The sequence below is a fragment of the Pseudopipra pipra genome, chromosome Z, assembly GCF_036250125.1.
Source record: "Pseudopipra pipra isolate bDixPip1 chromosome Z, bDixPip1.hap1, whole genome shotgun sequence".
Lineage (NCBI taxonomy): Eukaryota > Metazoa > Chordata > Aves > Passeriformes > Pipridae > Pseudopipra > Pseudopipra pipra.
In genome coordinates, this window is record NC_087581.1 from 57,872,754 (window position 1) to 57,889,209 (window position 16,456).

General features: G+C 40.3%; 1 protein-coding gene across 2 annotated transcripts; it reads right to left on the reverse strand.

Moving 5' to 3' along the window:
* Positions 1–2,585: 2,585 nt before the first annotated feature.
* LOX (lysyl oxidase) lies at positions 2,586–15,521 on the reverse strand. 2 transcript variants are annotated; one of them, XM_064642214.1, is made up of 7 exons: positions 14,420–15,520; positions 13,830–13,938; positions 12,418–12,555; positions 10,048–10,204; positions 7,597–7,692; positions 7,330–7,445; positions 2,586–6,372 (listed from the first exon to the last, which is right to left on the reverse strand). In XM_064642214.1, exons 1-7 carry the CDS (start codon positions 15,141–15,143, stop codon positions 6,366–6,368), a joined length of 1,347 nt encoding a protein of 448 aa, XP_064498284.1. In that variant the 5' UTR covers positions 15,144–15,520; the 3' UTR covers positions 2,586–6,365. The 2 variants fall into 2 exon arrangements, with proteins under 2 accessions (XP_064498284.1, XP_064498285.1); XM_064642215.1 differs by lacking the exon at positions 2,586–6,372 and having other exon boundaries at positions 7,326–7,445; positions 14,420–15,521.
* Positions 15,522–16,456: the final 935 nt, after the last annotated feature.

Here is a 16,456-nt window from a genome sequence, read left to right on the forward strand (position 1 = left end):
CAGATAGGTTCGTATAAAACCAGACCCATTCTCCCATCCTGTGTTAAGTTCTTGAAGACTAAACATCCCAGTTCGTCCATTTTTCTATGAGTATCTAGGCATGTTTTGCCCCGCTTAGTTAGGCTTTCTTTTCTGGGTCTTGAGCAAATGTCAGTGTATGTGATACTACGTTTCTTGAATGGCATTGCCTCTCAGAGGGATGGGAAATTCAAAAAAACTTCCATTTTCCAGTGGGTTTTGTTGCTGTTATTCTCACTATACCATGTGCAACAATATTTAAGGCCAGAAGCATCAAAATAAAACACAGAAACATGTGTACTGTGGTTTTATAGTGAAGGATTGTATTTCATAGAAAAAGCCATGCATTTACCTGTTATATACAAACTTCGAGATTTCCAGATGCAGATGTTAACCCTTAATGCTTTAAATAAGTAAATAAATTCTAGCTGAATGCCATAGACTTCTCTGGTTCCAGTCAAAGGCGAGGAAAATTACTTTTGGTAGATGTTTTCAGCTATAACACAATTTTTCATGGGCAGCTTACCTTTCTTTTAGCAAATGGATCCTATTTTAAGAGTTATTCACATTAAAGATCAAAAAGTTAATGATTGCAGTTTGGAAGAAGTCCAAGATGCTAAGAAGCTTATGTTCTAAAATGCTTTTTTGCATGTGCTTAGAGATCTAGGAGCATTAGTTTATCTTGGCACTTGAGCAAGTTTCTTACTGCATTATTACAGCTGTAATTCGTGGCCACAGAATTCTTCCTGAAGGAAGCCTGACTTATCAAAACATCTCTTTTTTTTGTCTTCAGAAACACTTCTGAGCTCTTATTTTAAAGAAAAGGAAAAAGATAACATACAGTAAACGTGAATGAGAGAAGAGAGTTTAGGTTACTGGCATTGCTTCATATTTTAATGGGTTACTACTACTTTTAGTTGATACTTAGTGACTCACCTGGATCACAGCCTTAATACACTGTACAAAGGAGTAGTGATGGTGGAGACTTGATAATATTTTTTCCATGTAACTGGGCAATTTATTTGTGAACTGATAAACCCAATGAACTTGCCTGGAGGTTGTTGATAAAGTTTATCAACATTATGTTCATTGTAACAACGTAACATGTTGAGTATATATGTGACTTTAACATAACTCGTTTATCTGTAGTACTGTTTAGACAGAGACTTCTCACAAAGTACTACCAATTTATTTTTATAGTGATGTGGAAAGTTTTTTCATTCTGTGATGATTAGATTTAAAAATGTTGAACCATGCTTTCCAGTTCAGTACCATACCACAAAAGAAATGTCTTCAGCCATTTTCTGTTGGATACTTCTAGGCTGCTTCAGGTGCACAATTTTTCACTTCAGAATTACCAGCAAAACAATCTCATATTTTTCGATGTCTTTTAAGATGGTCATTGCTAGTTTAAATTTGGTGGTTTTTTTTAAAAAAAAGGTGTACTGTTGATAGCAGCAGCTTGAAGGCTTCTGAAGAGGCATAAATATTTCTTACATCAGTTTTTATGGAATGATTAGATCAGGAGAAAGAGGGCTTGAATGAAAATTCAGTTACAGCAATACTTTCTTCACCAAATGTGTTGAGCTGCTTTGTAGATGTGTACTGGTGATAGATCATTTTGTGATACTAGACAGGTGATCTAATGTGAAAATGAGATAGTAGAATAGTCAGTAGAAGATATTTTGGAACTAGGACATGCTTTATTTTCAACAGATTTGAATATACTTTCTGCAATTATTGTATGCATTTTTACTGCATTTTTGTATTTGCACAGATTTTGATCCACACCAAATTCTATGTTCTAGGAATAGTACTTGAAGAAATTCTCAATTTGAAGCTCTCAGTTCTAATAAGTAGTAGAATAGGAACAATTTTTTTAAATAAATTATAGAAACATTACTCAAAGTGGTTCATATCTGAAATATTTCTACATTTATTTTATGAATCTTAAAAGATATTACATTGGTATTGTCTCCATTTACTCGAAACCAAGAGTGCCATTAGCTGATATTTAAGTGTTTAACAACCTCTTACTAGAGCAACACTCCAAAGTTTTTAACCATGCTTTTCTGTATTAGTCCCTCAGTGAAGGGACAAGAGTTGCTTCACAACTCGGACCATTTCATCAGTTTAGCATACAGAGTGAAGAGGCAGCAGGACATCAGTCTGTACTCAGAGAATGTAAATAACAGGATAAAATATTTTTTGGGTAATTGCATATTTAATGCGTTATCAATTTTCTAGAGTACACAGACTTTCTACCATGTACTGCATCATTTTTGGAGCAGAAATGCTGAATTCCTGCTTTTACAGAGACAGACAATACGGTAAGGAAATCCTGTATCCAGATGAACCAAATGCCTTGTCCTGTTTAGCCTTCACATGTTAATCCTTTGTGTAGTGTGAGGAGTAATTTTTCTTTCTTGTTTCTAACTTGTGACTTTTTTTCTGAGACCATGTCAGCACAACAAAATCTTTCTTGTTTTCCTATAGATATAACAACCTTAAATCTCATAGAGAGATGGATCTGGCCTATACAGTAAGTATAATACTTCGACAAGTAGAACGCTTGAAACATTTTATTCAAGTCATTTTCACATAAACTTGCAACCATAATACAGGCATGTAACACAAGAATATGAAAGTGCAATGAAGAATACAAAGCTAGTGCCTGAATATTATAAATTAGAGCTCTTCAGGTAAAGATGCAAAGTTACTGAAATTAAGACTCTTGGAAGAAAGGTGAAGGAAATAACAAAAAACCTTCTAAAAAGTTGCAAAAACAAGTGGCATTTCACTGTATCTGTAGCATTAGTTGCATAATAAAAACCTCCCAATAACATACTCTTTGGTTTTAATTCAAGTTAAAATCTTTCAGCACCTTTTAGGATTTGGAGAAAATGAAAATACCTTGTCGGCATAAGTGTGAGACACAGGATAAACCACTTTTCAATGTCTCATTTATGAAACTCACCCTGCTGGTTTTGAATGAGCACACTGCAAACAATGCATGAATGACTATAAGAAGGTACATTTGGTGTTTGCACTCATTCAACACTGCACAGTAAACTCTGGAGCAGAGAGAAAATGAGTAGACTTTAGTAACACAACAACATAATCTACACAATATGTTGGTTCCATTGGTGACCAATCTGTCATTTTTGTTACACTTTTGTCTAGAAATATGCAAATATCAAATGTGTTTCAGGATTAAAAAAAAAATATATAACAAACCCCTCCTGTAATGAACCTGACATACAACATATTCCTTATATGTAATTTTTATGTTAAGATTTGAAATGTGGGAGGTAATTGGTTCACATACATTTTTACAACCTGACTTTTCAGAAGAAATTTGAGACTGCAAGACAGCAAATTTATACTAGAAGTCTCTCAAAATCTAAATCTGATTTTTCTCCTACCAATGGGAAGATGCCTTTCAAAGATGATGGGAATCAACCCAATGTCTTGTGAAATAGAATCCAAATATAATTTGCTGTAAAAATAAAAGCTTTTATCAAAACAGTTTTATAGACTTTTTTTCAACAAAAATGCACATAATCCCATGATTATTTTCCAGTATGAAAAAAGTAAGTTAAGGTGTCTGGGTCAAATCTGCAGAGCCAAGATGCTGAAAATACTGGTTGGCGCTCCCCTATTTAGAACTAGTTCTGTACATGCTATATAATAAACTCTTCTACTGCATTGTGATTTACTATAGACAGGGTTAAAGTCACATTCCTTTTTTTTTTTTTAATCCTAAAATCCCCTGTTTTTCTAAATAGACTGTTCATGTTATCTTAGGCAGTTTTTGTGCTATTGTACATCAATGTAACGTTGCTTAACACACATTTAAAAACAAATACAATATTTTGCTACGGAAAAAAAAAGCTACATTTTTGTAGCTACAATATCCCCAAGATTCAAAGTTACAGCGTTCAACACCTTTCTGAACCAGGCCATTTCCACTTACTCCACGTACACAGATGCTCAAGGCCTTCTGGCTGCTTGCTGACTTCAGTGGAGTTCTGCAAGTAGTTTGGGTACAGACATGTAAGCAGGTTCCTGTCTCATGAGCCAGGGGATAACCTCGCTTTCTGCGGCTGCTCTGTTTCCTGTTAGTGCTCTCATATCCCACATTCAGCATCAGGCACAATGAGGTACGAGCACACAACCTCTTACCAGGAAGCAGCTCATGCCCACAGCCTAGCTTCCATTCACTAGCTTTTGTGTCCATTGCCCAAGCTCCTCTCAGGACTTTCACCCCAGTTTTGACCTAAGTCTGTAGAAAGATGAATGCGCTTGCATCCCTCAACACCTCTTAAACTTAAAAGCTCTTTGGGCTGAGATTTCAGAAGCCTAAACTTTGAACACGCCCTCATTTTTGCAGACATATGTAACAAATGGCTTTCTAATAAATCGAGTTTCTGAATTTTGCTTCTGTTCATTGCCCATACTGGTTACTGATTGACAAAATGGATCTCGCACCAAACAAAAAGGGACCTGCAGGTATAAATGGTATTCATTCTACACCCTTTCCCACTGGTGGGTAGTAATCACCAGGTTGATGGTTCTTAGGTCCTTTTTAAGTTCTAGTTGTGCAAATTTGTAACCGAGTTATGATTAAGATGGAAATACTTTATAATCAGGAAATAAATATATGTACTAAAGAAAAGCTGATCCTTAAAGGATATTATGGCAATTCATCAAGCATCCAAATTAAATCTGTAGGGTTCCAATGCATAAAATATTTCCAAATACTGCCTGAAATATTCTCAGTGATAATGTAGTGATAACAAAAAATACTCCATACTCCTCAGATTTTTAAATTTTTAACTATTTTCAATAGCACAGCTATTTTTCAATTTTTTTTTAATATATTGAGCTTTCCATGTTTTATTAGGTGTTTTGAACTGATCACATTTAACCAATGCCAATCAATATTTCTAGGTTCCATTGTTTCAAAGGTAGATCCTTATTTTACATGATCAGAAATCTTCTGAAAAAAACACCAGATCCCCTTGTGATATGTCATTTCACAGTTTAAAATGAAAATCACAGCTACTGTAGCTTACAGCAGGGTGCACCGCAAAAGCAAAATAATTTTGGGATGGGAGGAGGAGGAGTAGTATACCCAGCACCAGTTAAGCAGTTCAACAAAAACATTAATTTGAGCTTGAAGTTTTTCCCCTTAACAATGTTGTATTTGGTTCCTGAATAGCCTAAAGTAGGAAGTTATTACACTGACTTTTGTTCTCCCTCTCTGTATAGTATATTTTCAACTTTGTTATTTTGAATACTGAGATACACATTTTTAAAGTCAACTACAGTACTTAAGGGGGAAGCAGGTAGTAGGCTTTTTCACACTAAAAGTACTTCATTAAGATTCTGACTTACTTCTCTTTGTGGTGCCACCTGAGTTAATTGCCAGTATTATTTTGATGGTTAATCTGTTCAAGTTGAATTTTTTTCACAGATGACCACATCAGGGGCTCTTCTTCATCTCCAAGAGCCCATTTCTTGACAGCTATTATTTTTATCCGCATTAATTTTGCAGAAGTCTTTTAAAAGCCCCACCTTGAAAAATCTCTTGAACATAGAAAGGTGGGTAAGTTTTTTAATTAATTTTCACAGAGGAAAGGTGTATTTCAAAACCCCATCTGTTTTTCACTTAAGAAAATGGAAAAACTTCTAATGTATTAAAAATGTAAACGTAACTTTTCTTGCAGGGGTATAACTGATATATATAATATATATGTATTTCTCTGCTATACGTTAATATTCCTTGAAAACTGAACATACTTCTCTCATTCATATCAATGTGTTCTAGCAAGTATTTTTAATGGTACTGTATCATTACTCTTAAGCTGGTTTTCATTATGGTATTTTCTGAGATAGCTGACATTAGTACTTTCTCTTGCATTTTATTTGATTCATATTGCATACTTTTTTTCTACCTTTTAAAATATGTTCAACTCATTCACCAGTTATATTACCACTGAAGCCTATTATCATCTAAACTCCAAATTTCAAGGAGCTAAGACATAGTCAGGTTTTTATGAATGAGTTAGGTTTTCAAAATGTAAAATACCTGTGCATTAATCACCAGTTCCACACATTTCGATAGTAATACAAGTAATGCCAATTTAAATTCTTAAACTCCAGTAAAGTTTTGGTTGAGAAGCTGCTGGAATGCTTCGAAATCACATAAGGTGTGTGAGTGTATGTATGTATGTGTGTTCTGTAGTTTTGTTTCTATAGTGTTCGCATCCTATTGAAGTTTATATAATGATACTTCAGTTCAAAACGTTTGGCACCATCTCATCCATTTTCGTGTACCTTTCTCAGTATCTGTCAAAAGAAAAGAAATAATTTTGTGCAGGTGACCAAACAGGTGCAAAAAGAATATCTGCTAAGTACACATTTATCAGCTCGAAGGCACAAGTCAGCAAACAGTAAGAGAAATTTTGTTTCCTCGCCCTGCATGAATATATGTACATTACATATATATATACAGAGAGAGAGAGAGAGAGAGAGAGAGGGTGGTTTATCCTGGAGAAAAGGACCCTCAGGGGAGACCTTATTGCTCTCTACAACTATCTGAAAGGAGGCTATAGGGAGGTGGGGATCGCTCTCTTCTCTCAAGTAACAAGTCACAGGACAAGAGGAGTATCATCAAAATGTGATTACAAATACAAATCCCCACACTGGCATGAAAAAACATTCCTCCCTTTTCCTCATTTGACTACTGATTTCCTAATGCAAAGTAAGGAATGAATATTTTACAAGCTAATTAAGCTAGTCACATTAATTCAGTGTTTAAACTTCTGAAGAACTAAACTGTAGATGGAGTGTGTGTGAAAGAACTGTTTCAGGGAGGATGGCTGCTGTGTAAGCAGCAGCAGCAGCGCAGTAACATACATGTGTGGGATTTTACAGAACGTTTTAACAGCTTTGTAGCTGCTGAACAGTTCTGTGTGGGCGGCATAAATGAATGATCACAGAAAGGTTCTAGTGCAAATACAAAGAAGGTGTGAGCCAGAGGTAGTTATCTAGCAGCCCAGACAGTAACAGCAATTTTGAAAGTGCTATATATTCTGATGGCACAAGTGCAAGAGCAAAATTCCCACAAACTTTTAGATTCCTGAAACCCCAGAAACAAAATACTGAAGAAATTGCTATCAGTAGAACTAATAGTGGAAGTTATTTTCTTCAAGATAAAGTAAATCTCTAAGCTTTATAAATCTTTTTGTCAACTTCACTACCATGAATCTAAGAGAGTGACAGAAAACAAAGGAAAGTACTTACGGTGAAATTGTGCAGCCAGAGGCATATGCATGGTGGCCTGTATAGCGTATATCACAGCGCACTATATTGTTGGAGTAATCAGATTCAGGCACCAAATAGCTGGGGTTTACACTCACCTTAAGGGGAGAAAGCATAGTGTTTATCTATTTCCAGGTTTCAGCTGCTCACATACATTCAAAAGGATGTATGCTTATGATTTGCTTCTTTAAAAAGCAAACAACAACAAAAAAACCCCAAAACATACTTCACCACTCCCAATGCACTTACCTTCAGAATGTAATTTCCAGGTTTTACATCTGTAATATCAATCCACTGGCAATCTATGTCAGCATTGTAAGTGTCATAACAGCCAGGGCTCAGACCCTTAAAAATGAAGTTAAGGTGGATGTAAAAAAAAAATTAGTCATTAGGAATAGTAACATTCTAGACATTAGGGACACTCAGACTGAAGTTCACTTAACCATCACACTTCACTAAGAAAATTAACTCAGAAAATTAGTCTTATTTTTTCTTGACATTTTATTTGTATATCTAAAGTCGAATACGTAAGTCAAACATACCATTTTGATAGACTGCACTTTACTACTTTATTACAGAAGAGGAAACATCTATAATATTTACATTTGTTCATCTGTGAGATATCTGTATTTTATTATCACTCGCTACAGTACTCCTTTTATGTAAAGACTGGTGCTGTTATTATTTCCTGTTCTTTACATAAGATAAGTATCTGTAAATCTCAAGTAAATTGCTTCTGGAGTCCTTGAATACAAACCCTATCACCATGCTGGAACCTCTCTCTGCCCTTAGGAATGATGCAACTTCTTGCTATGGGTGTATTCTGCCAAAGTGCTAACTTTGAACAGTAGACTCAAGAGCTATTTTCACATTGAGTTTTGCATGGAAATGGTGTCTCTTCAGGCATACAGTGGCACAAGAATCTGAGGGAACTGAAAATGTAGCCTTTCTTCCAGATGAATCTTTTCTGAAAAATTCTTTGTTGTTGGGAACATCAGTAAGAATCCCTAACTATGAATGTATCAGTGGTTCAAATCTGGTGTCTCTAACTGTGTCCAACACAGATTGCTCTAGGCAAAGCTAATCTGTTCTGGCAACACACAAAGTGCAGAAAACCCAAGTCCTGTAGGAATTCCCTCTTGACCCAGCATGTATGTGCCAAGTCTGAGGCTGGAGGAAAGTTTTACAGTCCAATTACAAACCCCTGAAACATGGGCTTCCAGTGGAAATGCTGACACAGCCACGATTCTAGTGACACAAATACTCCAGCTGTAAAATATGTATGTTGCTTAGTTAGATGTCACAGTCTACAAAGGAGAAAAGATATTTATAAAACCTCTTCAAAGCCTTTATGTATTGCACATCATTCATTATAGTTAAAATTCGAATGTGGACACGTCAGCCAGTGAAGCATACCTGTTATTTCTCTGTGATAAAATAACTACCTCCTAGATTAAAAGCTGCAGAATAAGGGATACAGATGTACGTGTAAGTATGGCCACGTTGAGTTAAACTACAGATCCATCAAGCTCAGTGTCATGTCTCTGACAATGGTCAGCAGCAGATGCTTGAGGACAAAAGAACCTAAGAAATGGGATGTGTAATGTCAGGCAAATTCCTTCCACCAGGCATTTAACTGTATTTAAGACATGGAGTACCATCAGATTTATTTTGTGTTTAATAGTGACCATTATTTTGTCTGACTTTTTCTTGAACCCATGTAAATATTTTTGATCTCTGCAACATCCTAAGGCAAGGCATTTAATACTTCTTTCATGTGTCAAAAGAGCACTCCTTTCTGTTTTAAAGCTGTTGTCTAACAGGTCTTAAATTCTTGTATTGTAAGAAAGAATAAATATCAACAATTTCCTCTTTCAATCCAGGACCACTCAAGTTTCATTCTTATTTGGTTTTCCAAATGGAAAAAAAAAGTCAATGAAGTCTCTTAGCCATACTACGTTGCTGATCATTCTTGTTCTTCTGGGGTTGGCTAGTTCGGATTTTTTAAGCTTTTCTGCAGCAGTTTTGAGAGATGGTGATGCAATATTCAAGGTAGGAGTCTTTCAAGGATTTTTTTATCTTAATGTTTGGTTCCATTTTTCATCTGTTCCTTTAATAAGCCCTAGCACCTGGCTTTACATTTGTACATGACCCATCATAATGTTCAAATGGCTACCATTCTCTTTATATCTTTTATGCCTTAAATACAGGCATAAAATAATGCTGTAAGATTTCTGCGTCAGACTGCCAGCCAGTAGCAATAGGTATTAATGGAATTCAGAACCTTACAGCTTCAGACTCTGAAAGGGTGAAAATGCTAGTGCTGAACTCTGGGACCAGCCAAGGATATAACTGAGCAGTTGTGGGGGGATGAACATTGGAGTGACTTCTTTACTGGCTGTCTTGAGTTCCCTTTAGCTCACTTGACTGGACTTATAGCCATGACAACTTGTGGTGTGTCTTAATAGAGTTCATTTAGCAGTGGTGCTAAGCTAATGAGTGTCAGTGCATTTTACTGAGGAACCCACTTAGCAGCACCTGGGTAAATTATGTCTCCAAGATGGTATCCTGGCCTCTGACAGAGGAATTTCAGAAGTTAGTTAGGTCATCAGTTAATTCAGGGAGTCAGATGATAAGCAGAAAAGTTACCCAAATGTAGACTAGAGGAGGAAAAAAACTTGTCTCCAAACCAAGTCTTACCTGTGTATGTGCTGTACATGCATACCGCCTATAATATCCATAATCACAGGAGGTATCTTCAAGACAGAAACTTGCTTTGTGTCCTTCAGCAACCTTCCTGTGTGAGCTTGCATCCAACAAGTCATAGTGGCTGAATTCATCCATGCTGTGATAATGTCTGTTAAACCATAGATACATTATTAGAGAAGGATCAGATCATATAAATAACATTTTAACATATTCCTATTTGATCTACCTCCCATTAAATGTGGCCAAATTTTATTTGTTAAACAAAACCTGTGCATTATTATACTTTCCTATTACTGGCTACTCAATTATTTTTATTACTCTGATTTTCAATTACTACATGCCATCTTCTGTAAATAAATAATAGATTTTAATTTGTTATGGGAAAGATTCCAGCACTGTTTTTCCAAAATTTCCTGTTTCAGCTCTTTTCCAATAATAGTAGCAAGTATTAAGTAGTTCATATTTGAATTGTACATCTTATAACTGCCTTTAGCCAGAATTTCACTAGGAATGCTTACTTTACATACTGTAAATTCCAGGGAAGTTTGCTACTTGCTAGCAAAACCCCAACAATTTGCTTTCACATTTCAGTGGCCCTCAGTCAATATAACACATTCATAACAGTAGTGGAAACAAAATCTGCATAAAGAAATGGACTTCTGTGTACTGGCAATGCAGATTTCATTCCATGTCAACTCTTTTTGCAGTCTGTACTTAATGTCATCTCTATTGCAAAAGTGTGTATGCTTTTAATCTGGGCAAAGTGATGCATTTTTTTTTGCTCTCACACAAAGTGAGTTCAGGCTCTTACTCTGGAGTTCAACACCTATTATTCTTGTAATTACACTTTTTCTAAACTACACTTGTCTTATCTACCTTCACTATATCTTTGGCTGATGTTACTTACGAATGCCTTCAGCTCAAGAGGTATATGAAAAAAATCCAATTAAACAGAATTCAAATGTATTGGTGAAACAAAACAGCACACAAGTCTCCCAAGCATGTGCATTAAGAACACTAAAACCAGTCCACAGATGATGATGACTAACACTGAAGTCTGATGGCTAGCCAAACTAGTTGGCAGTTGTAGTTCATTTCCAAATGAGCTTGTTTCACTGTTATGGAAATGATCACGAGAGATGCATTTTTTTGTGGCAATGTATGTTCTGTCCAAGAACTGAATCAACATCAGAGACACTTTACATCTGGACAGCAATAGCTAGGCTGTTGTGGCAGAGTAAGAAATTGCTCTTTTACAAATGGAAGATTTCAATTGCTCTCTCCATTTCATCTGTTTATCAGCTTTTTAAGCACTAGAGTTGGGGTATTTTTGTTATTGGTGATTGATTTTTTTTCAGGAATGGGGGTTAACTAAAGCATTTGTGGAGGCTTTGTTTTATGATTTGATTTATTTTTAGCTTTTTTATCTTTACAAGTTTTATAAACTAATAATACTAGTCTTTTTTTGAAAGAACTTGTTCTAATGATACTGATTTTTCATTCAGTGTTTAAAGCCTCTGAAGGTTCAGAGGCCTTCAGATCAAGCCCACATTGCATACCATTTTTTTAAAAGAATAATATTAAGTTATCATTTATGTACCTGTAGCAGCAGAGTTGTATTTTAAATAAGGTGGAAATAACTATTCTAAGTACTTCTAGTATTTTACAACTGGTTCTGCTGTGAAATAGCAAAAAACAGAACAAACCTGAAAACTGCTGAATGTGAGTTTTCTGAAAAGATACAAGTTTGCTGTGTTACTTGCTCCCAAAATGTTGAAAATGTCCTACTTCATTTGCCTTTCTGTGTTTCCAACAATTATGCTATTTCTAGAGCTTTGCTGCTGTGTCAAAGTATCATTATCTGATAAGGATATTATTGATGACAGGATCAATCAATTCAGTAGCTTTTCAATTCCATATTTATCAGAGCATTCCTTGTCAAGAACTAAGTCATGAAATTCAAGTCAAGAGGTATGGGTCACTGTTTACAATGCTATATCATAGAGACCATGCTAGTAGATGTACATTTTAGGGTTTCCATTTATTTTAAAATGATTGGGATTTTTATTAACTGGTTACACTTAAATGTAACTGGACTATAATCTACATCAAAACTGGCTTGAGACTTGTATTTATAAATAATTTAGACTTTGTACAAGTTTCTTACATAAGCTTCATATCCCTTTTGGTTTCATGTGTCTATAGAAAGAGTAATTACCGCTACATAAAATGTATCAGACAGTAAGAGGCTAAAGTTTCCTCATGGCTTTTCTCTGCTTCACTGCAGTTTTAGAAAATGTCACTTATAAGTGACAATTTGTTAGTGAAAAACATAGATTTCATACTGAGCAGTTTACTCACTGGTGACAGCTATGCCACTCCCATGAATAACGGGGTCTGCTGGGCAGAAAATCTGATGTGCCTTGATTTTTCACTCTTTGGGGGAATCTCAGGAGCACCCGATTGTCATAGTCTCTGACATCTGCTCGATAAGCTGAACTGCAATAATGGAAAAAAAGAAAAATGTGTAAGTATATGCAAGAAACACTTAAAAAAACCACTTTCTATTATTGTCTCAGAAGTAACTGACAGCAGAGGTCTTTTCAGCCCCCTTAAACTTCATGCATTGGAGGTTCACAGGAATTCCATATGGTGTGGAAATGCCTGGTGTCAGACCAAGACCTGAGTAAGATTCAAATCTACTTCCAATATTCTAATTGACCACTGACTGAGTTCATCTATAAAGCAGATCACTGCTAAACTGTAAAATTACTCTGGTACCAAAACTACAATTCATTAGTTGCTGTTAACAAAAATAACTCCCTGTGTATGTAAGATCACACAACAGTTGTTTGATTCTGTTGTAAAAAATACATATATATATGAACAGGCTATATTATCCTCTTTCACATAGCTATTATCTTTTAAATACTGGAATATTTTAGTCAACTGATAGTTAGCAAGAACATTTCAATTAGTATTCACTGAGAATCTAGCAGAAAAATACTGCTTCCTATGTCATGTTTTCTTTTTCCAGCAAGTGAACAAAGAGCATGACCCTGGAAAAAGTCTGATATCAATTAATGATGCTGGTAAATACATAAATCTGTTTTAAATGATAAGGTATCAAACAAGTTAAAATGGTTAAAAACAGCTATGTTGATTTCTTTCCAAACAAAACAGGAAAAATCCCTCTCTGCCAACTGGACAAGACCAAACTTCATAGCAAAGCTGTTATTTCAACCCCTTAAGAGACTTTGAAACACTTTTCAGGGAGATTTTAGTTTTAAGAGACATTACAAGGCATAGGCCCAGAAACAATTAGCTTGTTATAATTTTAATAGTAACTTGTGCTGGTTAAGAATAGGTTTTTGTTTCGTCTTTTTTTAGTGGAGTTGCATATGATCTTATGGGATTAGAGAAGGGAGATGAAAACCACCAGATTCAAATAGTTTTTTTGGACACCTCCATTTCACAAAATTCAGATATGTTCAAATGAGCCCAACAATAGAAATGTGTAATATAACTTTTCAGAATGTGTAGGTTTTTCAAAAGATCCGTAGCTTGTCTCTCTAGTATGGCAATATTGCTTTCTGATGTGTATACCCCACCATCTGCCACAAGCTTGGAAGAAGGTTTCAAACTGGGTTGTGTTTCCCTGGGCCTCCAACCTCACTCTTCTTCATTCTTCACCATGTTCACAGGTACTCCACAGTGGACACAGGAACACAAGAACTCACAGTGGATGGGCAAAAGCCTGAGGTGACGCCTACCTTGCCAAGCAGTTCTCCTCGGCAGCACATCTCAAGTTATACATGGACATTCTCTGGACATATGTGGACGCCTGGATGTAATAGGGATCCGGGACTAAGTCAGGGAGACCTGCAGTTCATCAAACCAACCACATAACAGCAAGATCAACCCAGGACACGTTTGCAGATATTTGGCTACCATCCCAATCGTTAGGAGCCGTCGTTTTGTTACGGACCCCTGCCCTCCGTTAACCTCGCTCTCCTCCCCTTTGCTCAGGCTCTTCGGCTTTTCCCAAAGATCACATCGCAAGCACGACGCCCAGAATCCCGCGGTGGGCTAATGGACGTGCCCTCCGCAGCTCCCCGCTCTTCCAGCCGCGGGGACCGCGGGCCGCTGGGATTCCCGCCGGGCTTTCCGCCGGGATTCCCGCGGGCCGGGAGCCGGGCGATCGCCCGTCTGGTCGGGTTTTGCCCCAACAGAAGGGATGGCAGCGCCGGCGACCCCCGCAGCGCATCCCGCCGGGATCGCCGTGCGCGGGAGCGAGCGGGTCGGCGCGGCGGGGCCGAGAGGGACGGGACGGGACGAGACGGGCGGGAAGGAGGGCTCTTACCGTACTGGAAGTAGCCAGTGCCGTAGCCGGGTCTGTACCTACTGCCCTGGCGGGGCCTCTCGTAGGTGTCATAATAGTTGTAGTAAGGGTTATCGTCTGTGTACTTGTAGGGGTTGTAGGGGTCGTCTCCTACCATGACATCTTCCCGCCCGGGCCTGAAGCTGCCGAGGGGCGGCAGCCCGCCGGCCCTGGTGCTGCTCCCGTTGCCGTCGGTGCCGGTGCCGCCGGCGGGGCTGGCGGGGGCGCTGGGTCGCGGCGCCCCCGAGGAGGCGCTCCTGGCCGCGGGGGTGGCGAGCGCTTGGCTCCGCTGCCCGGCGGCGGCGCGGCCTCCGGAGGAAGGCTGGTAGCCGGCCTGGAACCAGTGCCGAGCACCGGAGCCGCCCCGGGTGCCGGCGGCGGGCGGGGGCTGTGGCTGCGCGGCGGCGGCGCGGGTGGCGGCTCTGCGGGGCAGCGCCGTCCCGTTGTTCCGCAGCAGCAGGATGGGGCTGCCCGCCGCCTCCGCCGCCTGCCTGCGCCGCGGGGGCTGGTACTGGGAGCCCAGGCTGAGCAGGCTGTACACCTGCCCGTTGTTCTCCCACTGGATCCGCTGCCTCCAGCCGGCGGGGGGCGGTGGGGGATCCCGGCGCAGCGGCTGCTGTTGCTGGCAGCCGGCAGGCCACAGGCAGCTCCAGTAGATGCACGCGAGGAGCTGGGCGAGCCGGAGCCCCGGCGGCGCGAATCGCATCTTCTCCTCTTTCCTAGGAGCCGGCGGGAAGAGAGATACGGGAGAAACCGGGGGAGAGGGGCCGAGCGGAGAGAGAGGGGCTCCTTTCCTGCTGGAGATGGGGCGGGGTGGTGCGGGAGGACGGGGAGTGCGGGCTGCACCTTTGGAAGGGTCAGGCGGGTAGCGGGGTCTCAGGCGCTGCGGCACCCGGGCGGTGCCATCGGGCAGGTCGGGCCGTCGGAAAGGAAACGCGGCCCGGGGGAGGCGGCGGGAGCAGCTTTTCTTCTCCCCAGTATTTATAGGCGAGGGGATGCGAATGGGAGCCGGAGCAAACAATCAGCCTCTCATCGTCCTTCGGCCCGCGCTGGTGTCTGGAGCGAGGGAAGGAGGAGGAGGAGGAGGAGGAGGAGAGACCAGGGACTTTAAACTTGCTGGCACGCTCGCAAAGTTACACAAGCCCCGCTGGCTGGGCTGGCTGCGCCCCCGCCATTTGTTCACGTAATGCGGCTGGAAACGTGCGGCCCTGACAGTTCCCCCCACGGCCGCCCCCCGCCCGCCTGCCCCGTGCGGGGGCGGCCCGGGGGGAACGGGGCGGCTCGGGCCGGCGCGTCGGCGGGGGCTCCCCATCCTCCCTCCCTGCCTGCCTCCCCCCCTCCTTGCCTACCTCCCTCCTCCCTCCCTGCCTGTCTCCCCCCGCGCCCCGAGCCGCGCCGAGCCGTGCCGAGCCGAGCCTGTGGCGGGCGGGCGCGCTCAGACACACGTAGGCTGCCAGAGTATGCCGTGGGGCAGCGCCAAAGTATGCAAAGGAAAAATGCTATTAGCTCATCAGCGCTGGAGAGACTAAAAACGGGGTGACGGGGAGGGGGAAGGGGCCGCTGGCGAGAGAGGAAACATGTTTCTGGAAAATGTGCTGGCCGGCACATCTCCCGGGCTGGAGCAGCTGCTGGGGACCTTCGTCTCAGCGCTGAGTAACGGTCGGATCCCCTTAATGACCTCTTAATTAGAAGAAAACCTCCATCAAATAAACTCTTGACTATTGACTTTTGGATTTTGTGCATATGAGTCACACGAGAAATATACTGGCGATGCTCCTCCCGGAGTAAGTTTTCATTGAAAAGTGAAATTTCACATGGGAGAGGCTTAGCCCCATCACCAGAACAAATAAACCGAGTTCGGGCAGTGTCTCCCCAAAATCGTGCTGAGGAAGAAGAGCAGACTGTGGCCTGAAAGCCTCTCCCTCCCTTCCTGCTTTTACAAGAGTTCATCAAGGCTATGTTTTGATAAGTCCAATCACCCACCAAGGCAAAAGAATTAAGGTCCATGGATTTCCGCCA